Here is a 27266-nt window from a genome sequence, read left to right on the forward strand (position 1 = left end):
TTACTTCATGCCACTCCCTTCTGGCCTGTAGTATTTCTGTTGAGAAGTCAGCTGAGAGCCTTATGGAGTTTCCTTTGTAGGTAACCTTTGCTTATCTCTTGCTGTCTTTAGGATTCTCTCTTTGTCTTTAACTTTTGGCATTTTAATTACTATGTGTCTTGGTGGCCTGTTTGGTTCTCTCTTTGTCTTTAACTTTTGGCATTTTAATTACTATGTGTCTTGGTGGCCTGTTTGGGTTGATCTTACTTGGGGCTCTCTGTTCTTCTTGAACTTGAATGTGTCCTTCCTTCACCAAGTTAGGAAAGTTTTCTGTCACTATTTCTTCAAATATATTCTATAACCCTTGCCCATTTTCTTCCTCTTCGGGGACTCCTATGATGCAAATGTTATTACATTTCCAGTTGTCCCACAGTTCTCTTAAGCTATCTTCCTGTTTTTTAATTCTTTTCTCCTTTTGGTTTTCTGATTGGTTGATTTTTTTCTACCCTGTCTTCTAATTCACTGATCCGGTCCTCAGCTTCCTCTACTCTGCTGATTAGTCCCTCCAATGTGTTCTTTATTTCTGCAATGTCATTCTTCATTTCCACTTGTTGTGAGGTGAAAATAAAAACTATTGGTTGGTTTTCAATGTTTCTATTTCATTACTCATGGTGCTGATGTCTTCACTCGTGCTGTTGAGCTTCCTCAAGATCATGGCTCTGACCTCTACCTCTGATAATTTGCTTAACTGCAGTTCATTTTTTGATAGAGTTCTCTTGTTCTTTCATTTGGGATTTATTTCTTTGTTTCACCATTTTGGCTATCTCAGTGGGTTTTGGAGCCTGACAAATTTTCCCTGTGGGTATTGGTGTTCTGCTGTTTGTGGCTCCCTTTGCTGGGTTTGGATGGGCCTGGGCGGGCCCATGTTAAACACCACTGTCAAGTCTTACTTTCCTGGGTAGATTTGCAAGCTCAGGAAAGGTTCAGTTATCCTCTAGCTTTTTCCTGGAGGCTAGTAGTCCCAGTTACTCAGTGCCTTGGAATGTAGCCCTGGTGTTCTGCATAAGAGGATTTCCAGAGGGTGGGATAGATGCTGGTTATTAATGAGCCTCAATTTGCATTTCTTTGCCTCACCTGGGAAAGGCTGAATCTCTGAGGGGGGGAGGGGGCTGCTGCTTTTCCCCACAGCTCTGGGAAGGAGCACACTGGCCACCATCCTGTGTGGCCGCAACTCAGCAAAAACTCTGAGTGCCCTCCAAATCCCGGGTGTCCCCAAAGAGTTCCAGCCCAGTCTGCCCTCCCTCTGCCGGAACCCCCAGGTGATTGGCTGTGGCTATATTAGTGCTCTGTCCCAGCTCTGGGCTTTATTCCCCAAGGGTGCTGCTCACAGCTAAGATTGCTGCTGTCTGTGGGCTCCCAGCCCGCCACCCTCTCACGCCTCTGCAGATCCTACCAGTGTCCCTGGTTATATGGTCCTGTCCTGCTGCTTTTTTGTTGCTTTTGTCTGAGGATTTGTCTTTATTTTAGTTGTAATTCCCGATTGGTTCTGGGAGATCATGTCTAGCTTCCATTCACTCCACCTCCATTTTCACATCCTCTACGCCTATCTTGTGCACAGCTGGGTCGCATAGGCCTCTCTGGTGCCCCTGCACGCTGCAGGTCCCACAGGTAACTGAATCGCACAGTCCCTTTGGGGACCCAGCTCTATGCATATGTTATGGGCTACTGGGTCGCACAGACCTCTCTGGTGCTTCAGCACCCCGCAGGTCCCACAGGTAACTGGATCGCACAGTCCCTGCTGGGTTGCACAGGCCTCTCTGGTGCTTCATCACCCTGCAGGTCCCACGGGTAACTAAATGGCACAGTCCCTGCTGGGTCACACAGGCCTCTCTGGAGCTTCAGCACCCCACAGGTCCTGCAGGTAACTGGATCGCACAGTCCCTGCTGGGTCACACAGGTCTCTTTGGTGCCCCCACATCCTGCAGGTCCTGCAGGCAGGTAGCTGGATCGCACCAGTCTCTCTCAGGCTCTGGCTTCCCACTGGTCTTGTGGGCTACTGGACAGCACAGGCCTCTGTGGAGCCCCAGGTCCCGTTGTTGGCGGTTGGGGAGTGCTGCTGCCATGTGGGGCTCAACTCCTGCTCAGCTTTTGCAGTAGTTTTTGGGGATGGGTCTCAGCTGCTGGTCTGTGCTTCTGTTGCCCAGGGATGGATGATTGCTCCCCAGCCTCTGTTGCTGGGGGTATATCTCGACTCCGATCAGGCTGCTACTATGGGGGATGGTGCTGGGTTCTAGGCTGTCTGCAGCTTCTGTGACCAGCACCTTGGCAGCTCCACTACTGTGCACTGGTCTGTGTTGACACAGAGTGTCCACTGGTCCGATGGTGCCAGGTGTGCTGGTGGGCTCAGGTTGCTGGGCCCTAGCCGCTCCCACTGCCTCCTCCCAGGGAAGACCTGGGATCTTCCTAAATGGTGAGACCTCCCCACAGTGCAGGGAAAAGTGCTCTGAAGGGCCACTCACCATGGTAGCCGGCTGCTCCGTCCACAGCACAGGAACCTTCTGCTCCGTGGCTCTGCACTGCTCGGGTTTGGTCATCCACCTTCACGTCCACTCACACTCTCTCACACACTCGCTCACTCTCTCACACACTCACCCTTCCTCTGGTCCTGCCTGCTGCCATCTTCACATCCCTGTGCTTTTCAATCAATTCCTCTTTCTGCCGTTATCAAACTGGTGTGTGTGATACATGACTTAGACCCTGACCCTCCCGGGTCTACTGTGAGGTGGGGCAGCAACGGAGCACACGGAGCACACGCCAGCCCCAGGCGGCCCTCATTACCATCACTGCTACTATTAATGGGCTCCACCTCCTCTTCTGATCTGCGATAAAGATGCCATGAAGATAAACTTGTCCTCGGGGAACTGGTAGAGCTCAGGCAGGTTTCCTGCTCCGAGTGCCAACAATCCCAGCTGAGGTGAGCCCTGGGCCTGCCAGCCTCCCTTTGCGGTCCCTGCCTCGTCTCCCAGAACTCCTGCTGCCCCAGGAGCTGAGTGCTGTCTGCATATGCCAAGAAGTTGGTGTGACCTTCCGGAAAGGGCCCAGGCCCATCTCAGATAGGCTCCTGGTCACCTGGTTGTCCTTTGCCCAGTCTGGAGGGCTGTGTGATGGTCGCCTGGCTGGTCCTTCCCCGGAGCGTGGGGAGAAGCCGGCAGCACCCATGCAGTATGGACCGGCTCCCTCCTTTGCTGTGTTCAGTCGGTGCCACAGGGCGCGAGCCAGACACAGTCCCTGCACTAACGTTTTTCATTTTCTGTATCTTATGATCTGACATCTTAAGACCTTGCTGCCTGGGAGTGGCTAGCCCATTTGAAGAGATGGGAAAGGGACCAAGCCAATCCTGAGTCAACAGCCCCAGCCACCATTTCCTCTGCCCCAAGTCAACCCAGAGCCGGGCAACTAGAGACCACCCTTCTCTCTCAGAGCCTGCTGCAACTATTCCCACTGGTCAGTCCTACACTGCTCACCCCGCCCTGCCTTGCCTTTCCCAAAGAAGCCCCAATAAGGGCCCTGGCCTCAGCCTTCCCCTTGCTCCTGTCTTCTGCCTCCAGACCACCTGAGCGTTCCCCGCGTGGCCCTGCCTGGTATGGTATGCCCCTCCTCTTGGGAAATCGCCAATATGGATTCTTTCAATGGCACTGGCCTCTCCTTGTCGTCACTCGGTCACCTCCATAAATTAAAACCTCATGGGTACAGATGACACAGTCCCTGCCTGCGTGGAGCTCACGGTGTCCAGAGGGGACAGACAGTAAACAGACACTGGGAATTAAAGAGCTCCTCGGAAGTGTGGGCCATGGAGGACCGTCCTAGGATGCGAGGCTCCCAGCTGGCTGTGATGCCCACATGGCACTTTGCTTCATCAGCAGCATCTCTTCCCCTGATGCTGCTCTGAGCATCCGCCCTTCTCTAGTCCCCACTGCTGGTTCTAAGGCACCCACTCCCCAGCTGCCTTGCGCTTGGCACAATTCCCAGGCCTGGCCAATTTATGGATTCTACCCCCTTGCCTGCAGTCATTGGGTTGAGGACAGGCATGTGACTCAAACTAGGCTCATGAGAGTCTGCTGGTCCCTGCTCTGCCACCCTGTGGAGTGAGATCCCCTGAGAACGGAGCCAGCCAGGGGAGCACTGTGGTTGACTCCAAGCATGGAGGTAGTGTGTTGGTCCTGGCTGCAACCTTGGGCTGCTCATTGGGATGGCCAACAAATCCCCCTCTGTCCTAATCAAGCTGGGCCGGGTTTCTGATTAAAATCAAGCATCCTGACCAGTACAGGGAGCTGGCCCCACTGGCGAAAAGTAACAGTTACATCGAGGAGCTAAAGATGACTAGGATGCAGCCCAGTGGAGGGGAGAGAATATTCTAGACAGAAAGACAGCAGAGAGAAAGCCCCAAAGTAGGAAGGACAGAGTTTTAGGGGTTTTGCCTCATTACCTTGTGTGTGTGTGTCCAATACAGCTAGAGACACTGTCAGTGAATAGCTTTATTAAACAAATGCCCTTGCCCTTATTCATAGTGACGTCCAGTGGCAAAGCACTTCAGTGTTTGCAAAACCCTTGTCATTTGATATGTCATGATTTATTAAATATAGTTGTACTCTTATGAACCCCTGGCTGGGCCTACTATTTACTTTTCTGCTTTGCACCTAGGATTTTGCACCTAAAATACTGGCCCTTCTTAGCTCAGAAGCTGGAGAAATTGGGGACAGCTTTGGGAGTGTTGGGGAGGTGGGTCTGGGGCCAAGGGCAGTTCTGCCAGGCAATGAAGCTGCCAAGGAAGCTGGGCAGTGCCACTCTGGCTCAGAGCTGCCATTCATCAGATCGCAGAGAGAAATGGATTTGTCAATATTTGGCTTTGCCCTTGTCCCCAAGAGGGTTGGAGCAGATGACAGGAATTTGCCTACCATCTCTGGCCAGCTCAGTGACAGAACCAGTGAACCCAGCAGTGTGCGAGAGATCCAGGTAGGAATTTCTTGCCACATCAACCATCTTTCCTTCTCCCGGCACCTCTCCCAGGTCCTGTCCCCATCACCACATCCTTAATTTACATGTTGGTTTCTCTGAGTTGGTTTTGCATTACTTCTTTTATTTCTCTCTTGGGTCAAGAACAGTGAGCCGGGTGGGAAGGGGCAGGAGATTTTCCCACATGTGAACATCCCTTGAGTTACTAAAATTTGTTGTTATTTATACTTGTCTTATATGATTTATTTTGATGCCCCAGAATATGAACTTTTTGGAGAGAAGAATCAATAGTGTGCATTTTTTGGGGGGACCCACAGCAGCTGACACAGTGCCTAGCCCCAGTAGGATCTTTGCTTCTTCATTCAGTGACTTTTACTGAACTCATCACTAGGCTAGAAAAGGCCCACAGCTGAGTTCCAGGCTGGAGGGTGCCTTGGTCCCCATTGGGGTCGAATGAATAGGGCAGACAGGGGTCTTTGTGTCCTAATGAGCTGGGCCCAGGACTTAGCATGGAGACTCTGGGAAATCTGGTGGCTTCTGCCCTCAGGGGTTACTGAGTCTCAGAAGTGAGCTGGGAAGAGGTAAGATCAGACCCTGGTCAGGTCAGTCCCAGGTCTGGAGCTTCTGGGATGGCCGGGAGCGCTGAATCTTGGTGGGGTCAGGCCTAGGCCTGGCCAGGTGAGTTGGCTAGCAGGGGCTGCTGAGACCCACGTCATGGGAGAAGGGATCGGCCCTGTGCCTTGGCATGGACTATGGGCCTGCTGAACCAGGTTAAAAACTCGGACCTACACAGAATTCTGACTTCGGGGTGGTGTCCACCCTAGGTCCTGGCATGAAGACTCCGTCCCATGGTCAGTGGTGCTGGTGGGGGGGATCGGCCCCCAGCACTGGCGTGGAGACTCCGGGCCGGCAGGGGGCGCTGCGTCCAGGGAGAGAGGCGCAGAGCGGCTCCGGGCCGGCAGGGGGCGCTGGGCTCGCGGCGCCGCGGCGGACGCCCGGCAGGTGGCGCTCTGGCCGCGGCCGAGGCCCGGCGGGCGGCGGCGGCGCGGCGCTGCGCCGGCTCGCGGGCCTGGGGAAGCGGCGGCGGCGGCGGCAGGAGCCGAGAAGGCGGAGCGGCGGCGGCGGCTGGCGGCGGGAGCGGCGGCGGCCCCGGGCGGGCAGGAGCGCCGCTGGCCGAGCGCACAGGCGCGGCCCGCGGAGCCCGACATGCCGGCGCGGGTCTGAGGCGCGGCGAGCCAGGGCCGAGGCGAGCGGCGGCCGCGCCGGCCGGGGTTCCCGCAGCGGCCCGGGCCGGGCCCGATGAGCGGCGGCCTCGGCCTCCGGCGCAGCCCGGAAATGTCCGGCAAGATCGAGAAAGCAGGTGAGGCGCGGCGGCCGGGTCCGGGCCGAGCCCGCGGCGGGGCCGCCGGCTCCGGGATGCGCGGGCCGCGGGGGCGCCGGGGGCAGAAGTGAAAGTGCGCCCGGGCCTGCTCGGGGCGCTTCGACTTCGCCTCCGGAGGCCACTGCGGGCGGCGGGCGGCCCTGCCCGCGCTCTCCGGGCGCTCGGCCGGCCGCGGGCTCGGGAGGCCGGGCGGCTCCGGGGGCGGCCCCGGCCCGGCCCGGCCCGGCCCGGCCCGCCGCTCGCCCCGCCGCGGGAACTTTCAGACAACAGCCCGGACCTGAGGCCGGGGACGGGCAGCCCGGCCGCGTGTCTGAGTGGCTGCAGCGCCCCGAGCCCCGCCGGGCGGTGGCCTTTTAGACGCCGATTAGAGCCGAGCCATAAAATGTGTCATTTGTAGCGAGGCTCGAGTTTACATTTAACCAGAAGTATCTGCTTCGGAGGCTTCAAAGGAAGCGGGCGGGAGGTGTCTGGGCATTTCCAGGGCTCCGTGGAGCTTCCCTCTGGTCTCCAGCTAAGCTCTGGAAGCAGGGTGTGTGGGGAGCTGGTTGGGTTTGGGGGCGATTATAAATCTCCACGCGAACCTCCTCTCTTTGTGTGTTCCTAGAAATCTCGGAGGAGCTGCCTTCCACTCACCTGGGTTTTGCCTGTACCGGGAATTGTCTCCAAAGATTCAGTTAGGCTCGGATTATGGGGCCCAGGGCTCACCTGGCCAGAGACACCTTGCGGGCGAGCCCTTAGGTCCAAGGTGAGGTAGGCGGGCAGCCCAGGGCCCCTGTCTGGGCGCAGCTGCTTGTCCCAACAGCCTGGGGAGCCAGGGGAACCACCTTAGCTTGGCAGCGGAGCCAGGGCAGGCTTTCAGGGGCTGCAGAGGGGCAGGTTGCACTGATTTGGAAGTTGCTCCTGTTCCCCAGGTTGAGCCAGGATACTTTCCTGAGATGCGCCCGGGAGTGGACCCAGAAGACTGTAACTTGCAGGCTGTGGTTTAAGCACAGGAAGGGTATTTTCTGTAGCCTTTATTGAGGGTTTTCCGTATATCCGGCTCTGTGCTACGCATTTAAAATGTATTGCTCATTAAGTCCTTGCAGATTCTCTGTGAGAGAGAACGTGGTCCCGGTTTTTCAGGCTGAGGGCCGTTCGGTGAGTCCCTGCAGGCCACCCAGCATGAGCAGCGGGCTCAGCAGTGATGCCTGGCCGGCTGACCGGAGCCCCGCGCCTCCCTTAGGGGCAGGGCCCCTGATTTCAGGCACTGCTTCTTGGGCATTTTTCTCACTGTTCTTCCGTCTCGACCAGTGATCATGAGTTTCCCTGCATGTGTGCTGTTCCAGAAATAGCTCGGTTAGTCTGTGAAGCATGTCTCAGGAACCCTTTGCATGGTGTCTCAGAAGGGTACTGGTGGGAAGCTTGGATAATTTCTTTTAAAAATAACATTAGCAGGATACTCTTTGATTATTAGGATATGTTCATTGTCAAAAACGTGAACATCGTGGCAAAGTAGTAGGAGTGAAATGAAAAGCCTCTGTCATCCCATGAGCTGCTTTCCACAGCTGAGACCTCAGAACGGAAATCTGCATCTGCTTCTCTGTTACCTGGAGAAAGGAGGCCTGAGGCCAGCCTCTGTCACTAGGGGTGCTCCTTGGGCCAGGAGCTGGAGTAAGATGTGAAGAGCAGGGTGTGCCTGCTTGTCTGAGGTGGGGGAGCCCGCACCAGCATGGCCCTGGCTGCCAGCTGCAGGCACTGTGCTGTTACAGGAGTCGGGGCTGTGGGCACAGGGAAGGGAGGCCCCTGAAGCTGAGGGGATGGGGAAGGCTCTGCAGGGACAGTGTTCATGTTTGGCTCTGAAGGGAAGGGAAGGGAAGGGGCTGACCAGGGGCCATGGATAGCTCAGGAGGAAGGTGCATTTGGTGAGAGGCAGCTAAGCAAGAAAGTTCTGAGGTTGGCAAGACCAAGGTTGCACCTCATGTGGAGCTAGCACAGGTCCAGCCCTCCGGTGTAAGGTCTTTGCTCGTCAGGGAAGACGAGCACCCCTGAAGTGGTGGGTACATCTTCCTGGTGGTGTCTGCTGGTCACTGTAAGTGGACTTCATTTTGCATTTCAAGGAGATTTCCAGTTCGGTTTCTGTTGGAGTTGTCTAAATGGACCTGCTGGTAAGTCGCCAGTAGAGTGTTTCATTCAAAGGAAAGGTCCTTAGGTGAAGCAGGACTCTTGTTAGCAAGTGAGCAGTCTGGTTAGTCATGGAGCCTGACACCCAGTAAACGATCGTTGTTACTCGTTTCTGTTGACTTAAAGCAACCGCAGTGTTGCTTACATGTGTTCATAATCTCTTCTTTCTGAAAACAGGACTTTCACTCCTCGGGGCTTAAGGAATCTAAGGCCTTTGTAGTGTAAAAGAAAACAGTATCCATCTGTAGGGCCCTGAGACTTGCCCAGACTTCCATCCTTGGTGAGCAGCGGCCTCTTGAGCCTGTGGGGAAGGCTGCTCTTCAGTACATCTGGTTATTGAGCAGGGCCTGGCTGTGGTGGGCCTGCAGGCCATGCATAGTGCCCTCCTGTGAGGGGCTGCCACTTCGTAGAGACACGGAAAGGCCAGCCTCAGGTTGGGTTGTTCCCAGTCATCTCTGCTCTGAGGCCTCATGGGGGATCAGGACAGTCTGGGTTCAGGAGGACAGCAGAGGGTCAGTTTGCTGGCTGGGGCCTGTCCAGTGGGGTTGGAGGAGGCCATTGAATTTGGAGGGCCAGGAAAAAGGATTAGGGAGCTCCCTGGGGTGAGCTTGTGGGCAGAACTAGCAAGGGGAGGGGCTGTTCCATAGGAACGCACAGCACTTGTTCTGAAAGGGAACATGCTCTGGGTGGGCACCAGTGGGGTGGGTCTCAGCTGCTCATGCTCCCAGCAGACATGTGCCAGGGGAAGGAGTTAATGCCCTGACGTTCCTGGAGTTGAAGCAGCTCTTCCCTGTGGGTGGAGGTGACAGACACTGGCTGTAGGCTGGATTCGGTCCACAGGTGTGTGGTGCTTGATCCAAGTGTTCTTTTTTTTTTTTTTATCCTCACCCGAGGACATTTTTGTATTTATCTTCAGATAGAGCAGGAGGGAGAGAGAGAGAGAAACATCAATGTAAGAGAGACACATCGAGTGGCTGCCACCCACACGACCCCAACTGGGGATGGGGGCAAACTGCAACCAAGTTATGTGTCCTTAGCAGGAACCGACCCCGGGTCTCTCCACTCCGTGGGCCAGCGCTCTATACGCTGAGCCAAACGGCCAGGGCCCACCAGTGTTCTTGAAGAAAAAAGAAAGACGTGATGATCAAGATTTAAAAACCAGGAAGTCAGTCAGAAATCTCAGGTCTTTGGTTCTTTTGAAAACTGAGAAGCTCTGGTAACTCTGAGCCCTGGTTCCTACAAGGCCGGCCCCTGTCCCCTGCCAGCCACATCACTGACCCGCTTCCCACTGGGGCCGTTGACGTTGGAGTTTGCAAACCCCTTCCTTGGGGAAAGTATTTCTGTTTGTTTGCTTTCCATCTGCACTTTGAAAGCTTTGCCCCATTCCTTCATTGATTTATTCCCCAATTCCCTGATTGAGCTGCTTGTCAGGTGCTATACGAGGCTCTGGGGAGCCACTGGTGACCTCAGCAGACAGTATGGAGGCGCTGGGAGGTTAGGAGGGGTCACATCAGCCTTCCGGTGGAGGGGTGTCAGGGAACTACCTCTCTGAGGAATTGAGTGGAGGGTGAGTCATGTTATCGGGGCACAGCTGTGGGGGCAGGGAAGAAGGGGGCTTCACTTTTACCCATGAGAGTCTCAGCTGCTCACTTACTCATCCCTTCATGCATCATCGTTTATCCAGTACCTCCTCAGGGCTTGGAGTTGTTCTAGATCCCTGCCTCCTGAGCTCTGCTTTCTGCCTGGGGCAGACAATAATAAAATAGACGTCACAAAGATGTGAATGTCGCAATCCTGCTCTGTGTTCCCAGCAAGCCACAGTCTGTGTAGGCGGTTCATCATTTAAGAACCCTCTGGCCAGCTCAGTGCTCATGGTGGCCTGGGGCAGGTGAAGTGGAGGGCTCACCCATGCACCCACCGCCCGAGGACAGGGTAAATACAGTGTCTCAGACTCAAGTGCTATGGTTTTCCAGTGGCTGAGGATGCTTTTATTATAACTTAGAAAGAAAAATGTACACTGACTGCATTCACAGTAGCTCTGGTTATGAATGTTCTCAGAACAGATGGAAAGTACGCATAAGGTCACGTGGGCTCCACGCTGTTGTGGCCTAGGAGAGAGTCCTTGTGGGTCAGCAGTCACTGGATTTTGATCAATTTTTAATTCCTCTCAAATCTTACACTTCCTTTTTCTCCACCGTTAGCAAACTTTGTGGTCAGAATCTATGCAGTCAATAAGTAGGACATTTTTAGGGCCCCTTGTAGTCATTCGTTCGCTCACTCTTGCAGCAGTGACCGAGTCCCTCCTTGTTGGCAAACACTGTGACACCTCGCAGTGGCACAGAGCCTGCGGGAGTCTGTCCTTACCCAGGTCACAGTCTGGGGTCACCTCAAAACAGTCTGGAACATTTCTGCAGTTTCCTATGGTTTTCAGAATGCCTTGATGGATGACCTCATTTCTGGTCCTCACAGCAGACCTGAGGACTAGAGCAAGTCCGCTTACCCCATTTTGCCAGGGAAGTTTGGTGACTTGCCCAGGGCCACAGCCCTAGCGCAGGGAAGTGGGGAACCAATCTCAGTGTCCAGCTCCCTGCCGGCCCCGGTTCTGCCTTTCCAGAGCACTGCAGAACCTTTCATGTTGCTAAAGACAGTAACTTTCCGTCTTAATTTCTGTTCATGTTTCTAACTTTCTTTCTGACCCCTGCTCCCCCCCCCCCATCTCAGTTAAATTAAGGAAGACCCAGTGTGGTCTTCTGGCTGCATATGATATCACTAATACTAATAACATTAGCAGTGCTATAAGGAGGTAGGAAATAGCATGAACACAGGCTAAATATGTTTTAAAAACCAACCACAGCAACCCTGAATGTTTCCTGGTCTCCTGAGCAGCTGTTGGCAGAGGTGATTTGAATGGGATTCCTTGTAGCCAACAGACCTGATAGGAGGCCTGTAAAGATGAGTCATGCATGAGCTTGCAGAAAAATCATTTCCCAAATTAGCCTGGATTGGAGAATGCCTTGAGCGCAGGGCTGGTCTTACCTCAGTCTAGCTGAACGTGTCCCCGTTGCCATAATAAGATGACACACTGGAAAGAGTAGCAGCCTGGCAACACTGCCCACTGCCGCACCCACATAGCCTCCGGCTGGGCGCCCTGCTGCTTGGGACAGGTGTTACTCTGGCTCTCCACCCACCTTGCCCCAAAGGCTGCTTTATGATAAAAAAAAAACAAAACCCATACCTTGTGAACTACTGTGGATCTGTCATCTTAGATTTTGGTCGCTTGTTAGACCATCTGACTAATCTGAGACCTGGTATTGTGACCTTGAGCAGTTCTCTCCCTTTTCTGGGTCTCATTTTTCCCACCGGTGCCATGAGGAGGATGGACTCTAAAATTAGTGCTTCCCCATTTTGTGTGTTTTAAAGCAGCAGTTCCTTTTCATACATCAGAAGGCCCTTTAGATAATGGGTGATGGGAGCCACCTGGGCTCAGCTGTGGCCTCTGAGGCTCCTTCTTGGTCTCCACTGAACATAGTGTGAAAACCCACTTCCAGGGTGCTCAGCCTCCCCTACCCAATCGACTTCCTCGGACTCTACGCCTCTCTTCCCCCAGCAGGCAGTAAATTCCATGGGAAGGCCCCAAAGAAATACTTGGGGTAGAATAACATTGTGTAGCTCATTCAGAAACCAAGGTCCCAGTTTCCTTTCTGCAAGTTGAAAAATCAACAAATACAGTCTTAAATAGACCGTTAGTTCCATGAGGGAGGGTGCCTGTCTGGTCCATCGAGGGGTTGCCAACTCTGCACAAAGTAGGTGCTCAATAACTACTTACCAGAAGAATGAGTGAAGTTAGTTAAACTGTCATAGAATGAACTTAGGTTTCTGATTCCAAGTCTCAAAATTGTCTTTAAATGGAGCTTATTTCAGATTTTAAACTGCCAGTTCTGATGTTTCTTGGTGAATTAGTAGCAGAATACTTACTTGTATTCTGATTGGAGTATGCAGTTGGTTGGGGCCTCTTTGTTTCCCATGTACCTCAATCAGGGTGGTCTTCTGAAGACCGATAGTGAGGCCACAATCAGATTCCCAGAACATTGGACAGAGCTCCAGGATGTGCTGAGACAGCCCACTCGACCTGACTGCAGCTGCCTGTGGGGGAGACCGCATGGCTCTGGGGCTCAGAACCCAGTTCCCTGGGCAGTGCTCCTTCCCTCCAGCGGTTGTGGCCTGCTCTTCATTTATAGACCAGGCATGTGCCAGCTCTGTCCAGCCCCGCCCGGCCGAGTGCCACGAGGAGAGTCCCCGGCTCCATTTGTCATTTTCTTTGGTCGGCTTCTGAGCATGTGTTAGGATTCACTCCCTGCACCATCTGCCCTCTCTGAGGGGCTGGGAGAGGTAGGCTATGGGGATTCTCTGGCTCCCCCTTTCTTCTTTGTCGAGGGGCTTAGGAGAGTCTCTCTTGCCAGTTCCCCTCCTCTGTGAGCGAAGAAGATGCAGTGCAGAGGCTCACCTAGTGGTTAGAGACTGGTTCCTGAGGGCCACAGTTCCTTTGTCCCCACTGTTCTGTCCCAGCCTGTGGTTTGGAAGATGGGTGACAGTCTCTGGACCTGAGTCCTGACTTGCAGTTTGGACCGTGCTTTCCTAAAGCACCGTTACTGCTTCCTAACAGCTCAGACCCGCCATTTCCACTAGTGTCTGGAAGGTTGTCTTTCTTGCTTTCCCTGGCTTTCTGGTGCCACACACGCACATTTTACTGCAGATGAAGTTTGTGATCAGGAAACATCGCCCTACTTCTCAAATAGAAGAAACAGGCCTGTCAAGCACAGGGTGGTGTGTGGCTCTTCCCGAGGCTGGGGACAAAAGGGCAGAGTTCAGGCATTTGCTTTCTAGCTTTTCAAAAGTGTATGCCATTGGTGTGAACTTGACAGTCAAGGCTCCCAGCCTCACTCTTCAAGTGAAGCCAGCCCCTGTCTCCCTGAGCACGCAGCCTTTGGGAGAAGAAGTGTGAACGTGGAATGAGCAGAGAGGACAGCAGAAGTCCAGCGGGATGTGATGGCTCTGAATAGCCACTTAGTTGACTCAAAATAAGCAAACAAACAAAAAAACCAAACCAGACCTCTGGCTGGAAATAATGGTGGTATTTACTTGCTGGTTATGGGTAATCACGTGTGCCTCTCTCCTTGAAGTGACTGGTTGTGACTAAATAGATAGAGGACTGTGCATGGGTCATGGAACTTGGCTACTCTTCACCCCTCCTTTCAATGATAAATACAAATAATAGTTGTAGCTAACATTCATTAAGTGCTTACCACGTGCCGGTACCAGGCTCTGTTCTGTGTGTTTTACACACATTGTCTCATGTAATCTTCTCAACAGGAGGTTCTCATTCCACAGAGGAGGAAAGAGACACGGAGTTCCTCTTCTTTTGTGCATGGGATCCTGAGATCCTGAATTGTTAGGTTTGCCTGTGGTCATATACCCAGTGGGAGCCAATTTAGGACTAAAGCCCATATGACTACTTCCCATTTATCCATATTCTCATTGGCTGTGATGACATTATTCTCTTGGCTGTTTTGACGTGGGTAAAAATGAGCCTCTAGCCCTGGCCAGTTTGTCTCAGTGGTTAGAGCGTTGGCCTGTGGTCCAGAGAGACCGGGTTCGGTTCCCACTAAGGGCGCGTACCTTGGTTGCAGTTTGTCCCCGGCCCTGGTTGGTCGTGCGGGTGGCAGCCACTCGATGTGTCCCTTTCACGTCGATGTTTCTCTCTCTCTCTCCTTCCCGCTCTATCTGAACAAAAAAATGAGCCTCTATATTTTAAGGACCCCACTAACACAGGCGGCTGCTGCACTGCAAGGACCGCTTGGTAACACTGGAGGGGATGCTTGAGAAGACTGGGGTCCTCCTAGCTGTCTGGTTCCAGCTCACTGGGGGCCAGGAAGCCCTGCCTCCTGCTAGGTGACCTTGGACAAATGGGAAAATCTTTCTGAGCCTCTGTTGCAACCCGATGGGGTGGTCAGACCCATCTCAGAGCCCCCTCATGCTGCTTCTTATGAGTCTAATCTGCAGTAGAAAAGAGGCAGTTGGGATGTATGGGGATTGTTTTGTTGGTTTTGCATGACACTGATGTTGCAAGGCACTTAACTATTCACCATCACAGTAAAACTTACATAATCCTTTACAGCTTTCAGAACACTCATAGGACATGAGCTTTGTTGCTATTGTTTTAGGTTTGTTCTTTTGTTTGGTTATTCTAAGGTATTGGAGTTACACAGCTTTTTTCCCAGAAGAGGAAGATGACCACTAACGGTTGCTGAGTACTTCCTGTGTGCTTTCAGATATGGGTACAATTTAATTAATTCTTTTCTTACAAAGAGAGAGAAATGGCAGGTATTGTGCCCATTTGACAGTTGAGGAAAGGGAGGCAGCCAGAGGGGAAGGTCCTATTGAGTGAAAGGTAGAGCCAGTTGGGGAGCTTGGGTTTCCTTCATCGTTCGCTGCCTCCTCAATGTGTGTTTCTGTGGCCCCTAGTGCGGGTCCCCTGTAGAGCCACCAGAGGCTGCTTGGAGGCCTCTTCATTGTCTCTGGTTGGACCAGCTCTGGGATTCCCCTGGGGCTTTCCAGCCTCTGCAGGACTGTTAAGATGACTCCACATCTGTCTATAGATTTATGAAGCAGCTTCTGGTTTCTCAGTTACAGAGGCGGCTTAAAACGTTTATTTGCTGGAAACATTGCATGGGAATCTGCTTTGGATGTGAACAGTGAAAAGTGGCCCTTAGATAAAATAGCTCCATCCACCCACTTATCTGTCCACCCATCCACCCACTTATCTGTCCACCCATCCACCCATTTATCTACCACCCACCCTCCCTCCCACTCACTCATTCATCCACACACCCACCTGTTCATTGATGCAACATTGGCTGAGTGCCAAGCAGCCTGCCAGAGCAGTGGAGGGGGCTGAGAAGGCATCTGTGTCCTTGGGGAGTGGACAGACTGACCCACCACCTGTGCTATAAGCAGGAGACTTCTGATTTGGGCTTTCATATTCTTCTTGATACTCATCCATGTTGGAGGCAGCATGATCCTGGGCTGGAGGTCAGGAGACCTGCCTCATGGCCCCTGGGTCTGCACCAAAGCACTCTGTGCCCCTCTGAGCCCTCAGTTGCTCCGTCTGTGAAATTAGCAGATGGACTCAATACAGAGTAGTGATTGAGAACATGGGTTCCTGAGTCCCATAGCTGTGGATCAGTTGCGGGATCCTGGGCAAGTCCATTTTTTTAGACCTCTGTTCCTAATCTGTAAAACAGAGTTATAGCAGTGCCCGCCGTATGGTGTCGAGGGAGAGCTAAACAGGATGGTGCGCATGAAACATGTCAGCAGTCTTGACACGAGCGCTCAATACACACTAGCTCTGCTTCTGACCTAGAAAACGGTCATATGGTAAGTGAAATTCAGACCTCATCACTCACAGAAGGCTGTTAAGGTACAGTTGACCCTTGAACATGAACACTGGTTTGAACTACACAGGCCTATCTATAAGCAGATTTTGTTCTTTTAAAAAATTTTTTTTAAATAGTCACATGCCACTTAATAATGGGGATGTGTTCTGAGAAGTATGTTGCTAGCCGATTATTTTGTGTGAACATCAGAGTGTACTTAGACACTGGATGCTGTCACCTACTGCACACCTAGGCTGTGTGGTACCACTGTTGTACATGTGGGTTTGTCCTCGACTAAATGTCTTATGCGTCACATGACTGTACTGTAAACATATTTTCGCTTCCTTATGCTTTTCTTTTCTCTAGCTTATTTTGTTGTAAGAATACATCATATAATACATATAACATTCAAAATATGTGTTAAACGACTGTTTGTGTTATCCATAAGGCTTCTGGTCAACAGTAGGCTATTAGTAGTTAAGTTTTGGGGGAGACAGTGTTTATACTTGGATTTTTTACTGTGTGACGGTCAACATCCCTAAGCTCTGTGTTGTTCAAAGGTCAACTGTGTTCCTTTCAGTTTCTCTCTCACATACACACTTGGGGAAAGTGGATTTCCAGGGAATAGATTTTTACAACTAAGTAATACATCTCCAAAGAGGTCATTTATAGGAAGAGAATGGTATTTCATTTCAGCTACACATACGGCCCCAACTCATGGAGGCAGAATTGTTTTTTATCAGAAGTTTATCCCTTTTTATAGCTGAGGCCAATCCTGGTTGGACCCAATTTACTCTTCTGTCTGTTTACAAGGAATGGGCCTTTCCTGGCTTGTGTGGCTCAGTTGTTGGTTGGAGCGTCATCTGGGCACATACCTGGGTTGTGGGTTAAGTCCCCAGTAGGATCACATATGGGAGGCAGCTGATTGATATTTCTTTCTCTCTTTTCCCCCCCTCACTAAAAATCAGTAAAACATATCCTCAGGTGAGGATTAAATAAATAAATTAATTGATTGATTAATTAATTAATTAATTAATTAAAGGAATGGGCCTGTGCTTGTGGGCTTCATCTTATCTCAGAGGCAGAGTGGGGCTGATCTCTGCCAGGTGTATTTTTGCTCCATCCCAGAAGACACCACCTCAGTTTCTCCTTGCAGAGGTGACTCTCGGGATTAATTAAACCATCTTTGTTCAGCACTGAAGGTGAAGTGATCACTGTGTCGTGCTTTTGTTTCGTGACAGTTAAAATACCATAAGCCATTCAAGGTCCCCTATACAAGTAACTTACAAATTGCATTGAGCACTGCAAGCGGCATAATTTTAGACCCTTTGTTTTCCCCCCTTGATTAATTTCCACAGTTGAGGTAAATTCAGAAATTCTGGTGTATTGTTGCGCGTGTTCCTTGGCCTGTGCTGCCCTGGGCTTTCCTGATCCGTGAAAGCTAACAAGCTCGGTCTCCTTGCTAGTTTGTCCATGCAGCCAGCTCAAAATACAAGGCCTTTTGCAGAAGCCAAAGCCCAGTCAACCCTCTTTACTTTGTTGACACATTCGGTCCTGGAGCTACAGAACCTCTCACTGAATCAGCATGACCACACTCCTGTGCTTCTGCCCCAGCTTGTCCTGAGCACCTTACAAATAAATATTAATTCTCTGAGCTCATCAGAAAACTAAAAGCACAGACTGAAAGCATGCTTTCCTGCATGATCCTTGTTTTGTTTTGTTTTCCTACTCATGAGAAGCTGTCTCTGTTAATTACCCTAATTATGCAAGGTGGTAGAATGAAAATAAAGGAATTGGGCTGGGGACCTGGACTACATTTCAGCCCCATGTTGCAGGGAGCCCAGAACTCCCTGGTCCAAGCTTTGTGGGTGAAACACATGTACCGGTGAGGAAATCACATGGACTGAAGTCATCCTGAGGTTATGTGCATCACTGTCACTAGGAATGCTTGGACTGTGGTGTCCTCAGGCGATAGAGAGAGAACTGGCCGGAGTGTCTGGCACTGCCACAGTCCCACTGTGTCCTCCCTGGACCTTGAACTGGAACAGTGCTTCCTGAGCTTTTTAAAAATCCTAAGTCCTGCTTAGGATCTGATGGAAGCTCTGTGGACTCTGCCCCAGGGAGAAAGATTCATTTGTGTGGACATCATTCTACAAACTCTAAATTCCTGCTGTTATATGATAAATAATAATTTACAAACACCCAGGTCTTGGAAATTTCTAATGGAATCTTGGGTATCTGAAGTAATCAGGATTTAGTTTCTCTGGGTTCAAGTGCCAGTCAATAATTACACATCCTTGGAGTTTTATAAGGGTTTCATGATATGACGCTTATAAGCTGCTTAGATAATGCCTGTGTGGATAAAAGGAGAAACCTTTCTCCTTCTGCATGAGAGTATCTTTAATTTACATACGGTAAAATTGACCTTTTGGGGGGCTATATACTATTCTCTGAATTTGTAGATTTGTGAAACCACTACTACATTTAGGGCTGAGGTCAATTACATCACCCCAGGGGGGGAACTTGCTGCCCTTTGTAGTTAAACCCTCTCTCACCCCTGGCTCCTGGCAACCATTGATCTGTTTTCCATTCCTGTAGTTTTGCCTTTTCCAGAATAAAATATAGTATGAACTTTTGGAAATTGGCTTTTTTTTTTGCTCAGCATGCTGCCTTTGAGATTCATGAAGTTGTGTGTTTTTTTGTTTTTGTTTTTTATTAGAAGTTCATTCCTTTTAATAGCTGAGTAGTATTCTAATGTATGGACATAATCACTGTTTATCTGCATAGAATTTGACTTTGGTTAACTAGTTCTATCTCCTGAAAATAGGTAAAGATGGCATTTGACCAATAAAAATCAAACAACCCAATTTAAAAACATGAGTAGACATCTCCAAAGAGGATATAAGAATGGCTGCCCTGACTGGTGTGGCTCCATGGTTAGAGCATAAGCCTGTGCACCGAAGGGTTAAGGGTTCGGTTCCTGGTCAAGAACAAGTACTTGGGTTTCAGGTTTGATCCCCTGCCCCAGTTGGGGTGCGTGCGGGAGGCAACCAATTGCTGTGTTTCACATCTATGTTTCTCTTTCTCTCTCCCTCTCTACCCTCTCTCCCTTCCACTCTCTCAGTGGGGGGGGGGGGATCTATCTACTATCCATAGATAGATAGATATATGTATAGATACACACACACATATATACACACACACACACGCACACACACACGCACATACATACATACATACTTGGGTGAAGATTAACAACAACAGAAAGACATATGAATGGCCAATAAACCCATGGAAAGATGCCCAGCATCACTGGTCACTAGGGAAGTGCATATCAAAACCACAGTGAGACACCACCTCACACCCATTAGGATGGCTACTTTCAAAAAACAGAAGATAACAAGTGTTGGCAAAGGATGTCTAGAAACCAGGACCCTTGTGCACTGGTGGAATGTAAAATGGTACAGCCACTGTGGAAAACAGTATGGCGGTTCCTCAAAAAATCAAAAGTAGAACTACCATATGACCCAGCAGTTCTGCTTCTGAGTACACACCCAAAAGAAATGAAAGCCGGGGCTCAAAAAGATATTTGTACATTCAAGTTCATAGCATTATTCACAACAACCAGAAGTGGAAGCAGCCCAGGTGTCCCTTGATGGATGAAGGGCGAACAGAAGGCGGTTGATTCACAGAATGGACTATTACCCAGCCTCAGAAAAGAAGGAAACTCTGACACCTGCTTCAACCTGGATGAACTGTGGGGACATTATGCCAAGTGAAATATGCTAGTCACAGAAGGACAAATATTGTCTAGTTCCACTCGTATGAATGAGATACCTAAGAGTAATTAAAATCGTAGAGACAGAAAGTAAGTAAAATGGTAGTCGCCAGGGCTGAGGGAAGGGAGAACGGAGAGTTATTGTTTAATACCTAATTAATGTTTAGGTTCAGTTGTGCGAGACAAAAAGTTCTGTGGTTGGATGGTAGTGATAGTAACACAATAGTGTGAATGTACTTATACTTTTTTTTTTTTTATCCTCACCCGAGAACATTTTTCCATTTTTTTGTTCAGACAGAGTGGGAGGGAGAGAGAGGAAGAGAGAGAGAGAGAGAAACATCGATGTGAAAGGGACACATCGAGTGGCTGCCACCCTCACGACCAACCAGGGCTGGGGACAAACTGTAATTGAGGTACGCGCCCCTAGCGGGAACCGAACCCAAGACTCTCTGGACCGCAGGCTGACGCTCTAACCGCTGAGCCAAACCGGCCAGGGCTCAGATGTACTTATTCTTATTAAGAGTACACTAAACTGGCCCTGGCTGGTTTGGCTCAGCGGTTAGAGCATCGGCCTGCGGTCTCGAGAGATCCGGGTTTGGTTCCCGCTAAGGGCACGTATCTTGGTTGCAGTTTGTCCCCGGCCCTGGTTGGGTCGTGTGGGTGGCGACCACTCGATGTGTCCCGTTCACGTCGATGTTTCTCTCTCTCTCTCTCCCTCCCACTCTATCTGAACAAAATATCAAAAAAATGGCCTTGGGTGAGGATAAAAAAAAAAAGAGTACACTGAACTGTACTCTTAAAAATGGTCAAGGCGGTAAATTTTATGTTATATGTATTTACCACAATGTGTAAAAAAATTACCATGGATAATAAATATTTCTCAGTATTTATTTATAGAATCATTAATTAATCTTAAATATCTTAATATAATTATATTAAAAACATGATGATGTGTGATAACTGTATTACTGGGCACCAATGCTCATGGTAAAATATTCTGGTTTAATTAATTACATCTGGGCTGGTGATGAACTGTGAACACCTGGCGGGACATCATACTTTGTATCTCCTTGAGTGTAGTGACTCCTCTAATTAAGCGTGTCCCTTGAGGGATCCTACGCGATTATGAAACGTGGGCTGCTGTGGGGCAGGGAGCTTTTAAGCCAGGCTGGATCCTGTACCCACCACATGTGGATCTCGTCCCCTTGACCTGAGCTGCTCAGCTCTGCGAGGCTCCTTCAGGGACCCTCTCCGGGGAACTATCCAGTGCGTCCTCCGGCAACCTTGGTTCCTATCCTGTATCCATCTAAATAGATTGGTGCCAAGAGGGGCTAGTAGAAGCCCAGGGGCTAAAGAGCCCCAGAGCCTGGTGGGGGTTGTAGCCGGCACATAGGAGTGCTTACTGCATGTCAGCAATTAATAAAGACTCTCTCCAGCTCCTCAGTGGCTTCCCTGTGCGACTCTGCCTGGATCCCATCGTCGGCACATCCTCGCTGGGTTGGCAGCACAGATGGCATTTACTCTAGCCCTGATTGGCAGGGCTCCAGGCTATTGGCCACATTCATGAGATGGTATCATTGACTTGGGGGAGGGGAAGAGAGAGGTTGATCTCTGAATCAAACTCCAGAAGCAAGGCTTTCTCCAAGAATTTTAAGGTTGCAGAGCCCGTCCAGTTGTGGTTGCCACTCCGATCCGTGAGTATCATTGACACGTTTCTGTGTGACTCTGGGACGATAGGCTGGTACTGTGTTTTTGTTGTTGTTTTTAACCCTCACCCTAGGATATTTTTTCTTATTTTCAGATAGAGTGGAGGGAGAGAAAGGGGGAGAGAGAGAAACATTGAGGTGAGAGGGACACATCGGCTGGTTGCCTCCCACACGACCCCAACTAGAGCCAGGGACGAACCGCAACCGAGGTACGTATTCTTGACTGGAATCGAACTCATTGGTCCGCGGGCTGACGCTCTACCCCTGAGCCAAACCGGCCAGGGCGGTACTGTGTTTTTTGACACCACAGCACCAACACCTGTAACACCTGATTTAATAATACTTTCCAGGGCCCAGGCTGGTTTGGCTCAGCAGTTAGAGCGTCTGTCCGCAGACTGGAGCATTGCAGGTTTGATTCCCAGTCAAGGGCACGTACCTTGGTTGCGAGTTCAATCTTCTTCCCTGGTTTGGGTCATGTGGGAGGCAACCAATCGATGTGTTTCTCTCACATCAATGTTTCTTTCTCTCTCTCCCCCTCCCTCCTTCCCACTCTATTTAAAGAATCAATGGGTTCCTGGCTGGTGTGGCTCTGCGGTTATAGTGTCAGACTGTGGAGTAAAGGGTCATGGATTCAATTCCTGGTCAAGGGCATGTACCTGTGTTTCGGTTTTGATCCCTGGCCCTGGTTGGGGTCATGCGGGGGACAACCAATGGATCGATGTCTCTCTTACGTTGATGTTTCTCTGTCTCTCCCTCCTTCCCTATCACTCTATCTGGAAATCAATGGGAGGGTATCCTCAGGTGAGAATTAACTTCCCTCCACCCAAAAAAAATCAAGGGAAAAATATCCTTGAATGAGGATTAAAAACTAACTAAATAAATAAATAGCCTTGGCTGGTTTGGTTCAGTGGTTAGAGCATCAGCCTGTGGACCAGAGTCATGGGTTTGATTCCAGTCAAGGACACATAACCTCGGTTGCAGTTTGATTCCCAGCCCTGGTTGGGGTCGTGCGGGAGGCAACCAATTGATGTGTCTCTCCATTGATGTTTCTCTCTCTCCTTCACTCCCTCCCATTCTATCTGAAAAAAAAAAAAATGGAAAAATATCCTCGGGTGAGGACTAAAAAAGAGAGAGAGAGTATATAAATAAATAATCCCAGAAAACAAACAAACAAAAAAATACATTAGCAGGATAGATTATAAAGCAATACACTAATTTCAGAAGTTAAATTGAAGAAGCTATATCTTAGAATCAGGGAATACAGCACAAAACGTTGACTCTGCTGGTTTCTTGAGCACTTGCTTTCTTCACTTCTGGGCAGGAGACACTGGGGACATGGGGATAGGTAAGCCAGGGCTCCTGCTCTCATGGCGCTCACTGTGACTGGCCGGAGCTCTCCCCTCCGAGCGAGACCTGGCCTTTGATTGAAGAATCAGACTCTGGGGTTTGGCTTACAAACGTAGCTCTGTTCCTAGCCTCACAGCTAGATGTCTGCACACCAGAGGAACATTGCTGAGGATCACTGTGTTCATCTAGACTGTGACAGATGGGGTGGTGATCACACATCCTGGCTCACACCTGCTGTCGTGGCACAATTATTAATAGCACCCTCCTGTCATTCTCAAAAGTGCCCTGGTTTGGGTAGGAAAACACTGAGGGAAGAATCATTTACAACCGTCGAGTTCCACGAATTTATGTTGGCAAGGGTCTTGGTTCACCAGGAGGGAACTCAGGGTTGTGCCGGGTCCAGCACAGCATCAAGCCCATCGAGTCTGGAGGAGGGTCAGCTGAATTTGGGTTTGGTCCCAGTCTCCCTGTGGGCACCTGCCACTTCGTATGTTCCCATCACTCAACTCTGGAAGCATCAAAATCTGGGACAGTTGGTTTAAACAACAGTAAACATACATGTACAAGAAGCAAGTTTTTTCTTATGACAGAAATGAGAGTAACCAGATCTTAAATTCGTCTGGGGCCAGGTGGTACCTGTCCCGAGGACCTGCTGGGTACCCAGAATGCTGTCCACCCTCTGCAGTGGGTCTCAGGCTTTAGTACCTGGGGTTGCTGGGCTCTAACCCCAACTTCTGATTCAGGAGCTCTGGAGTCCGGCTGAGAACTGTCATTTCTTTTTTTTTATTTTTTTATCCTCACCCGAGGATATTTTTCCATTTTTTGTACAGATAGAGTGGGAGAGAGAGAGAGGAAGGGAGAGAGAGAGAGAAACATCGACGTGAAGGGACACATCGAGTGGCTGCCACCCGCACGACCAACCAGGGCCAGGGACAAACTGCAACCGAAGTACGTACCCTTAGCGGGAACCGAACCCGGGTCTCTCCGGACCGCAGGCCGTCGCTCTAACCGCTGAGCCAAACTGGCCAGGGCGAGAACTGTCATTTCTGACAAGTGCCCAGGTGTTGCTGCTGCTCGAGGTATGGGTGAGTGGCGGCACCTCTTGAAGTCACTGTTTAAAGGTAAGTGTGGAGGGGAATGGAGGGAGTACTAGAGGTTTGCCTTTAAAAGTTGCCCTTAGGCCCTGGCCAGTTTTGCTCAGTGGTTAGAGCGCCGGCCTGTGGTCCAGAGAGACCTGGGTTCAGTTCCCGCTAAGGGCACATACCTCGGTTGCGGTTTGTCCCCGGCCCAGGTTGGTCATGCGGGTGGCAACCACTCGATGTGTCCCTTTCACGTCGATGTTTCTCTCTCTCCCTCTCCCTCTCACTCTATCTGAACAAAATATAAAACAAACAAAAACCCAACAAACTAAACATTTAGAACTTGAAGAGCAAACTCTAAAATTTTATTTATTTATATATGTATTTATTTATTTACTTACTTTTTGGTTCATCCTCACCCAAGGATATTTTTTTTTTCCATTGATTTTTAGATAGAGTGGAAGGGAGGGAGGGAGAGAGATAGAGAGAAACATTGATGTGAGAGAGAGACATCAATTGGCTGCCTCCTGCACAACCTTAACTGGGGCTGGGGGTCAAACCTGCAACCCAGATACGTGCCCTTGACTGGCCAGGGCAAACGCTAAAATTTTAAATTTAAATTATGTTTAAAGTCACACAGTGTTCATTTTAGTACTTGGCAAACATTGCAGTAAATATTTACAAGCTTCTTCTGAATTGTCTTCATGTGTGAGTGTTCTAGAAACATGTAGACACACCCACCTCAGCCAGTCTGTTCTGGATCCTCTCTTCCAAAGCCTCTCCATTTTGGAACTTCCTAGGACTGTCCTCTGTTCTCTTCCTAGGCAGCCTAGTTCCATGTCTTTAAATGCCATCTAAACACTGGACATTCCCAAATGTGTGTTTCCAGCCGTGAACTCCCCCCTCAACCTAGGACTGCCCACCCAACGTCGTCTGAGTTCGGATCGAATATGCTTAACCAGAGCTCGATGTTCTCCACCTTGCCCCTCCCGGGATGCGCATCACAGTAAATAATGTGACTTTTGACCTAGAAGTTCAGGCTCAGAATTCTTGGAGTCCCCCCACCCCTCTCTCACAGCCTCCATCCGCGCCATCAGTCAGTCCTCAGATGTATCTGGACTCTGATCACTTTCTCCAGGCCGTCTAGGTCTCCCCCAGGACTGCCGTAGCACCCTCACCGGCTTCTTGGTTTCCACTCTTGCCTCAAAATTGTCCAGTGGCTTCCCGTCACATTGTGAATAAAATCCCCAGTCCTTCCCTGGCCATGGCAACCTGCACTGTGTCTCAGCTACGCGGGCTTTTGTGTTCTTGGAATATACCAGCATCCCCTGCCTCGGAGCCTTTTGCATTTGCAGACACAGGAATTCGCTTCCTGAGAGTGGCAGCCTGGGTTCAGATGCTGCCCCCTCCATTTGCTGGATATGTGACTTTGGGAAGGTTGTTCATTCCTCCTGCTCTTAAAAATCCATTTTCTCGTTGATAAAATGGAGTAGTGGTAGGTAGGGTCGTCGTGAGCTCATGCGCAGAAGCACTTAGGTCACAAGGACTGGGGAAACGAGGGCTGTTTGTTGGGGGTGCCTGTATGCCTGCCACCCCAAGAGGCCTTCTCTGGCCCTGGGGTCTGGAGCGCACTCCCATCACTCCCACTCCTCACCCTGCCCCGGCACTGGCTTTGCTCTTCTTCTTTTAAAACAGCATTTGCTTTTAATGATCTCTTTCACTGGGAAGTAAACTTGTCAGCTGCTGTTTCAGAGTCCAGAACGTGCTTAGCACATAGTTGGAGCTCACTCATTTTTGTTCAGTGAGTGATTAAAGCACACCCTGGGTGTGGGCTCAGACTCTTGGTGGAGGGGGTATGTGTCTTAAAAGTCTTGCTGAGCCTGGCTGGAGTGCACTGCAGAGGCTGTCTCATGCCTGCCCAGGTCAGTTAGAGGCCATAATCAGTCCGTTGCTTCATCAGGTTGGGTAACTGTCTCTGGAGGTAGGAGCTATCATGGGCAGGAGGCCACAGATCCTGGAGGTATGATGGGCAGGTGAAGGGGTAGGAGCCTTTCTCCAGTGAGGGTGTCGCTTCTTCTGACACTGTCATGGTCCAAGCAAAGTAGAGATTGTGGGGCCCTTGATGGTTGCCCTTTGAGAGCCTGCTGGGCATTGACTTAGATTTCATTTGCCTAGCTGGAGAGGAAGGAGGTGGGATATGGTGCAGGAGGCAGGAGTGGGCTTGAGCATGGTATCCAGTTTTGGGCCAAAGTAAGGCCCCTCAGTGGGGAAATTGGGAGATGAAGGTGGGAAAGTTAACCTGGGGACCAACTCCAAAGACCTTTACTGCCAGTCCAGACACTGGGACTTCTCCTTTAAGTATTCCAGGAAGCTTCAAAAGCATAAGACGTGTTTGCCACACATATTTAGACTTTCCCTCGAGTATTCAGAATATCATGAAATAAGTATCAAAGAAGAAAATAACTATTTTTGTTCACTGAAAAAAATAGCTTCTTTCTCTCAGTTTGAGGTGGAATTGATAAAATTAGAGGTGTGGGCTTCTCCCTTTCATGTCCTGCAGGCTGGATTTAGTTCTTGGCCCACTCCTGACTTGGAAAACAACAAATAAACAGCATCTTCGTAAGGCCGGATGCTGATTTAGCAGTGAGGGCTTTGCCTTGATTGCCCTTCCGTTAGTGAACCAGCATTGTCCACCGAAGCTATCTTGTGGGGGTGCTTTGGAATTGGATTTGGAGGAGGGGCAAGTTCTGACCTTTGTAATTTCCAGGTTAGGTTGGACCCCAGGAAAGATGGACTGTCTGACTTTACAGTTCATTTGTGTAGAGTGTCACTTCTAGTTCTGCCTGTACAGAGAAACAAAGGAGCTTTGTGTGGGATACAGTATCAATATTCATTGAGGATAAGTACTTTGTTGGTGTTGACACACCCCTGCCAGAAATACAGCAGCTGGTTAGCTATGGAAAAACCCCAGACGGGGGGTCAGTGATTTGAGTTCTCTGGTCATCTGTGAAAACTTGGGGGGATGTCTTTCCCTCTCTGGACCTCAGTTTCCTCTTTTCAGAATGAGAGGGTTGGACTAGCTCTGTGATTCTTAGCCTTTTGGAAGTCTTTAAGACTTTGATCAAATGGCATAGACTTCTCTTCTTGGAAAAATGGACACAGGTGGTTTGGTCAGCTCTGTTAGGAATCCCCTGAAGCCCATAAGATAAAGCCTGGACCACTAAGGCCTGCCCTGCCCCATCTGACCCCCCCCCCCCACATCATTCACATACTGCCAGCTACACAGGGCCTTTGCACATGCTGCTCCTGTCCAGAATGCTCTTCACCCCTTTGCTTGGTCACTTGTGCTCATCTTTCAAGTCTCAGCCTTCCCTGACCTCACAGATTAGA

At 50.2% G+C, this 27266-nt stretch overlaps 1 protein-coding gene across 5 annotated transcripts in view; it reads left to right on the plus strand.

The window, feature by feature from the left end:
- Positions 1 to 6284: 6284 nt before the first annotated feature.
- RAPGEF1 (Rap guanine nucleotide exchange factor 1) overlaps positions 6285 to 27266 on the plus strand; it is a 136892-nt gene continuing 115910 nt past the window's right edge. For all 5 annotated transcript variants that reach the window (XM_036260635.1, XM_036260632.1, XM_036260634.1 and 2 more), the window contains exon 1: positions 6285 to 6352. In XM_036260635.1, the coding sequence (XP_036116528.1) occupies positions 6292 to 6352 (61 nt within the window). In that variant the 5' untranslated portion in view covers positions 6285 to 6291. The remainder of the gene's footprint in view (positions 6353 to 27266) is intronic.

This window comes from Molossus molossus, unplaced genomic scaffold (genome assembly GCF_014108415.1).
Source record: "Molossus molossus isolate mMolMol1 unplaced genomic scaffold, mMolMol1.p scaffold_m16_p_14, whole genome shotgun sequence".
Taxonomy (NCBI): domain Eukaryota; kingdom Metazoa; phylum Chordata; class Mammalia; order Chiroptera; family Molossidae; genus Molossus; species Molossus molossus.